Genomic DNA, 7,062 nt, shown 5'->3' on the forward strand with positions numbered 1-7,062 from the left:
TGGTGAGCACAAGAGATGTCTGTGAGTTCAGCTTTTTAATCTTGTGGGGAGGATGGAGTCCTGTCTTAAGTAGGACCCACTGCGCCGCCTCCTCTGTTAGAGGCAGAAGCCACATGAGGGATGGGACAAGGGCTCACTAATATCTTGGTGCCTGCCAGAGAGCCCCACTTAGTCATGCTGCTGAAGTGACCGGAACCAATTAGGACAGTCACTTTCCTAGATAAGCCCAAGGCACCAAGCTTTTCAGCAGAAGGTGCTACAAGATGGTTGCCGTTGTTGAATCAGCTCTGACTCATGACAACCTTATGTATAACGGAACAAAACGTTGCCCAGTCCAGCACCATCTTCATGATTGTCGGCATGTTGAGTCCATTGTTGTGCTATTGTGTCAACCCATTTCTTTGAGGGTTTCCCTTGTTGTCGCTGACCCTCTACTTTACCAACCATGATGTCCTTTTCTAGTAATTGGTCTTTCCTGATGATGTGTCCCAAGTAAGCAAGTCAAAGTCTCGGTATGGTGTAAAAATCCTACGGCTGGAAGTCAGGCGGTCGTCTCTACCAAAATTAGCTTTATGAGCTGATGGAGTTCTGCTTTTCTGAGCTTCTGTTTCATAATTGTTAAAATTATAACTCTGTTTGCTCAAGTGCTCAAGTGAGATGAGGGGTGTGAGAGTAAACCTATGACATTTCTTCCATTTTGTTACCAGGCTTTGAGCCCTGGGGTCTAAAAGTGAGGTTCTATGTTATGTCCTGGGGTAGCCTGGTAAGTTCTTGTGAAGGCAGGGTCTACAGGGCCACCAGGTCAATGAGAATGACCCACCACCTGGATTGGCTGTACACTCCTACCTGAGAAGCAGAAGGCAAGTTGGCACAGGTGGCAGGCAGGGCACCATTGAAACCCTTCTTGTCATCATGGCTGCATCCCAGATCAAAACTGATTTCTATAATATTACAAAAAGGTATGCTTCTGCCCCAAATTAGATATCTAGAACTAATATTTTATCACTTTTTTATAGTCTAGTCTTTTATTAACGTCTGTACTTTGCTTCTGAGCTAGATCGAAAACTCCTTAAGCACTCAGTGCCATCTTTGTCTCTGTACCTGCCCCCCATCTTTAGTAAAAAGCCTGGCACACCATAGATGAACTGTGACATTCTCAGTAAATAGAAGCTACTCAATAGATCTCTGTTCCACCTTGTCATGGTGGAATGTGGGTGACCTGCTTTGAAATAGCCCTACGCATGGTCCACCTGAACTAGCTGATGAAGCCTCATTTGTCCTGCTTACTCTGCCAAGCCATTTCCTGGTTAGAAGTGGTTTTTTGTTAACAGCAGATGATGACGTTACTCATTTATTCACTCAACAAACATGTAATACTCTCTCTCTGCCAGACTTTGTGGAAGGCTGCAGGAATCCAACAGTAATTGAGACAGACAATATCCCTGTGCTTAAGGAGCAATGGCCTATTGGGAAAGACAGACATAAACTAGAAGGTCCATTTAACAAACACTTATGAAGTGCTTATTATTGGTCAGGCTTTGCTGTACGCATTTTTATTAATTTTTGTAAACATTAACGTATTTAACCCTCATAATAATCCTGTAAGGTAGTACTATTTTTATGAACATTTTACAGTTGGGGAAAGTGAGGCAGCACAGAGAAATAAAGTGCCTTGCAAAGGGTTGTCCCGGTAATAAGTAGTGAAGCTGGGATTTGAACTCAGCCTCTCAATTACAAGGGGAAGAAGGATTATGAAATTGGAAGTACAGTGGGCCATAGGCCTATCACGAGAGGACTAATGTAGTTGAAGGGTCAAGGAAGGCCTTCCTAGCACTTCATTTATTTGATGATAATGTCACATATTCTACAAACATTTGCTCAACATTTATTATAAACAAAGCACCACGGCTGCCCATTAGGAGGGACGCATGCATGTGGAGTTCTCATGGCACTTGTGGTCCAGCAGGTGGCAGTCTCCTCCCCATTCTAGCTCCCTCCTAGTTATTCGGGAAGAAGTTACCAGGTCACCTGTTCATAACCCTACACCTTCCCAGGCTCAGCAAAATCCAGAACAGCTATCATCTCCCAGCTCATCAGCAGGGTGTGGGATTAGTCTTGACTACCTCAGGTTTGAAGGCTGAGATTCCAGGCTGAGGCCTCCCAGGGAGGCATTTCTCAGAGACCATGCTAACATTCTGGTTTTGGGTATTCAGAGTGCATCCCTCCTCCCAGGTCCTGATCCCTAGTGAGGAAGCGATGCTTTTTTTCCCAGCTGGTTGTTTGGGACCTGCTTTCTTACCTCCTTTCCACTAACCTTATTCCCACCTCATGTACAGTCAGATTCCTCGTCTGTAACCTGTTCTGTTTTGACCCATATCTACCCTGAACTTCCAAACTCCTCTGGGTTAGACTTACTAGATTTGGGCAGGATTTGACACAGGCTTCTTTCGATTGACTCCCTTACCATTCACTGTATCAGCTAGAGTCCTCGAAGGAAAAATAATTCACCCCAGAGGGTTCCAGTGAAGAGACTTTATTGATGGGACTTCTTATAGAGGTGTGGGAAGGGCTACAGGAACAAATAAAGCAAGAGAGGCACCCAGAGACTAGCAACACTGGCAAGCAGTTACCACCTCTAGGGCCCCAGGAATGAGGGGATAAAATGATATTAACAGCCCAATGAGAGCTGGAACCATGGAGGGGATCTGCCTGTCAAGGGAGTCCTGGTATGCAGTCCACCAGGGTTCGCTTCTTAGGGCACGGAGCAGGGCTGAAAAGGGCAGATCATATATTTGGAGTGGGGATGGGGATAAGTGGAGAATACCCACCACAGCCCTTCTTCAGGTTTTCCTCTGTAGCCCATTTACACACATGTCCTTACTAGAATGTAAGCTCTGTGAGAATGGGGGTATTTGACATTGATGTATCGCTGGAGTGTTGAACAATGTCTGGCACACAATGGTTTCTCAAAAAATATTTCCCTCTGCCCCATCCCCAGTCATTCTGGGCTGGGAAGCCCCACACAGTGGTGACTTTGTAATTCTTCCTGGAGGTTAACTGTGGTGACCTGATCTATGCAGAGAGCTCTAATGCCATGGACTGGATGTCACATAGGGGGTCAAGCTGATGTTTCTCCATGTGGATGTTGGTAATGTTACTTCATGTGTACCTGTGGGAGATGGGACCAGACCTTTGAGTAAGAGTCTTGCCCATGGGTGTATAATAAGGAATTTGGCCTTGTCCAAAGAGGATCTGGCTTTTGCCCTTGGTTTCTGGGAGGTAATCTATGGTATACCTGATAGAGGTATCCTTGTTTAGGTGTGGGTTGATCACATTGAATCTTGGGTTGGGGCAGGCCGCACCCAATAGTCCTAAGCTTAAGGCTGGTCATGTCAGAAAGACCAACCAAGTGATTTAGAGTAACGGCTTTAACTCACACAGTATTGGTTCATGTGGAGACTGGAATCAACCACATGGGCAATCAATCAGCCAATCAACCATGCCTATGTAATGGAACCCCAATAAAAACTGTGAACACTGAGGCTTGGATGGGCTTCCATGGTTAGGAATACTCTGTGAATTTTGTCACACAATGATACTTGGAGAGTATTATGTCCTAACTTCTTAGAGAGATGGCAACACAGTCTCCATGTTTTAACTCCATCTGCACTCTGCTCTATGTTTCAGTTTCTTTGGCTGATTCTAATTTGTATCTTTTCCCTGTAGTAAATCATAACCATGAGTATGATAGCTTTCAATGAGTTCTGTGAGCACTTCTAGTAACCTATTGAACAGGAGAGTGGTTTTTGGAAGTCTTCAAAGTTGCAGCTGGCTTCAGAAGCGAGGAGTGTCTTGAGGATTGTGCCTTTCAACTTTGTAGTTAGCCTTAAACTCTTCACAATGGGGTTCATGTTTCTTTGTGCCTTTGATCTTCCTCCGTAGGTGGCTCTATGCTAATCTCGGCAGTCTGCTGCTTCTTCCTGTTTTTTGGCAATAGTGAATCTGCGATGATTGGCTGGCAGTGCCTGTTCTGTGGGACCAGCATTGCCGCCTGGAATGCTCTGGATGTGATCACAGTGGAGCTGTATCCTACCAACCAGAGGTCAGTTTTACCAGGACTTTCCTGGAGGACTTGTTTGGACTTCTTTGGCAAAAGGCTATGTGCTCACTCAGTCCTTCATCATTTTGGTCATCTTGGTTCTCTACGATCTGAGATGTCTATTGGCTGTTGAGTTTCTCCTGCATGGGGGTTAGCATAGGCCTGGAAGTGGGCAGGTAGGGCTTGATATGCATATGAAAGCTGGACAATGAATAAGGAAGACCAAGAAGAATAGATGCCTTTGAATTATGGTGTTTGAAAAGAATATTGAATATACCATGGACTGCTAAAAGAACGAACAAATCTGTCTTGGAAGAAGTACAACAAGAATGCTTCTTAGAGGCAAGGATGGTGAGACTTTGTCTCACATACTTTGGACATGTTGTCAGGAGGGACCGGTACAGAGAAAGACATCATGCTTGGTAAAGTAGAGGGTCAGCAAAAGAGAGGAAGACCTTCAACGAGATGGATTGACACAGTGGCTACAATAATGTGCTCAAGCATAATACTGATTGTGAAGTTGGTACAGGACTGGGCAATGTTTCACTCTGTTGTATATAGGGTCGCTATGAGTCAGAACTGACTTGACAGCACCTAACAACAATACCAGTATCTGCCACAAAAGGGTTGAGGGTGTTATTAAAGGGGGGGCACTTTTTGCTTTGCAAACTTCTTCCTGCATTCAGTATTTCACAATAAGCATGTGTTGTTTTTAGGTGCCGTCAAGTCAATTCCAATTCATAACAACCCTATGTACATCAGAATGAAACACTGTCTGATCTTGTGCCATCCCCACAGTAGTTGCTATGTTTGAGCCCATTGTTTCAGCCACTGTGTCAATCCATCTTGTTGAGGGTCTTCTTCTTTTTTGCTGACTCTCTACTTTACAAAGCATGATGTCTTTCTCCAGGGGACTGGTCATTCCTGATAACATATCCAAAGTATGTGAGATGAAGTCTTGCTATCTTTCCTTCTAAGGAGTGTTCTGGCTTGTAATTCTTCCAGGACAGGTTTGTTTGTTCTTCTAGCAGTCCATAGCATATTCAATAATCTTTACTGATACCATAATTCAAAGGCATCAATTCTTCTCGGTCTGCCCAGCTTTTGCATGCATACGAGGTGATTGAAAATACTATGGCTTGGGTCAGGCCTACCTTAGTCCTCAAAATGACGTCTTTGCTTTTTAACACTTTAAAGAGGTATTTTGTAGCACAATAAGCATGTAATTCATGTAAAAAATTTTGAAAAGAGAATTATTTTAAGAGAAAAGAAAAAAAAAAAAAAACTTGAAGAAAATACTCCAAAATGTTAATAGTGGTTGTTGGCTTTCAGTGGTGAGGTTATACATACATGGTTGTTTTCCTACGTCTTTCTATGAATCTGTATTTCCAAATTTGATTAAAATGGGAAGCTGTTACTTCTATATTTAGGAATAAATTGTCTCCCACGATCTCACTATACATTGCCCCCAACAAGGGAAAAAACAAAGAAACAAACCCACAACAAACAACCAAGCCCCACTCATCTGCTGAGGCCCACCTTGTGTCTTTCAGAATTACTCACTTTCGTGTTCTTTTATAGGGCAACAGCCTTTGGCATCCTCAATGGATTATGCAAATTCGGTGCCATCTTGGGAAACACCATCTTTTCTTCTTTTGTTGGGGTAACCAAAGTTGTCCCCATCCTTCTGGCTGCTTCTTCCCTGGTGGGAGGTGGCCTGATTGCCCTCCGGCTGCCAGAGACTCGAGAACAAGTCCTGATGTAAACAACCTAAGGAGAAAGGAAAGATCTGAAGAACCTTGTCCAGGATACCTTAAAGACACTTCTCGTCTGTCACTGTCCAGAGGAGACCTTGGATAGCACAGGAAGAGAAGCTGATTTTGTGACCTCTAGTTTAGGACTAATTTCAGTGGTTAATATGCTTGTAACTCAGGTGACTGATTTGGGGGTGCCCAAGTCACCCTTAGAATCACAGAACTTGGCTTCAGGTCTCCCCAGCCCAGTATTGAGAAGAAAGGTAACACTGTCCAGTGAGTCAACTCTCTAAGCAAGAAGTATGCATTTCCCCAGTGGGGTGCAAGGACTTATTTGCATTTCAAAATGATTTTGTGGGTGAGAAACACTCAAGCTCCTCCATAAAACTCCCCGGAGCCCAATGACCTAACATATTGACTTGGCTGGAAGTTAGATCCATCAAACAAATATTGGATTTGAAGTACAGGATACATATATTTTTGCATTTAAAAGTATTACTGATCATATTTTCCGTTTGAAAATTGGCACAATAGTATTAAAGATACTCTGATATAAAAACCAAATATTTGAGCAATATCCATAGAGACCTACTTTCTCCCCAAGTGTCCTAAGCTTTCTATGATGATTAAGTAGCAAATTTAAAAATGATATTTATTCCTTATTCTCTATTAAAAGAAAATTAGGATAGGTATTCTGTGAACTAAGTTTGTACATAACTGTATTTGGGATTAATTTCCAAATGTGGTTCTGCAAATATTTGCCAGCATTTTCGCCATATTTTGGGAGGATTTGGTGTGTGATGTTCCAGGAAATAGGGTCTGACTGAACGAAACGCAAGCACAATTTCTAATAGCCATTTAACTTGCTGTCGGGAAGATCCACTTAGCAAACTCACAGTGTACACTTCTTTTAATCCAGGCACTTTTCTTTGTGTGCGTGGTGTAGTTACTTTTCTCTTACACAAATCACGTATGAAACTCAAGCTTACTGTCTGCAGTACTGGAATTTGACTTTGCTGCTCACCCAGAAACAACATGAGATGTGTTCCGTGGCCTCTGGCATTCTCTTTGTTGGAAAGAACAAGACACTGTGGACTATGTGGGGGACTAAGGGAAGGGTGGGAGAGTGTAGCCACAGTCTTCAAAAGTGTAGATCCTTTCAGTTTGTTGTAGAAGTAAACCATGATTTGTGTTTGTTATAACTGGTCG

General features: G+C 43.1%; 1 protein-coding gene across 3 annotated transcripts in view; it reads left to right on the forward strand.

Annotated features, from left to right (window-relative positions):
* SV2B (synaptic vesicle glycoprotein 2B) overlaps window positions 1–6,419 on the forward strand; it is a 229,158-nt gene extending 222,739 nt beyond the window's left edge. For all 3 annotated transcript variants that reach the window (XM_049906115.1, XM_049906117.1, XM_049906116.1), the window contains exons 12-13: window positions 3,943–4,102; window positions 5,681–6,419. In XM_049906115.1, coding sequence (XP_049762072.1) covers window positions 3,943–4,102; window positions 5,681–5,864 — 344 coding nt within the window. In that variant the 3' untranslated portion in view covers window positions 5,865–6,419. The remainder of the gene's footprint in view (window positions 1–3,942; window positions 4,103–5,680) is intronic.
* The last annotated feature ends 643 nt before the right edge of the window (window positions 6,420–7,062 follow it).

This window comes from Elephas maximus, chromosome 13, assembly GCF_024166365.1.
Source record: "Elephas maximus indicus isolate mEleMax1 chromosome 13, mEleMax1 primary haplotype, whole genome shotgun sequence".
NCBI lineage: Eukaryota > Metazoa > Chordata > Mammalia > Proboscidea > Elephantidae > Elephas > Elephas maximus.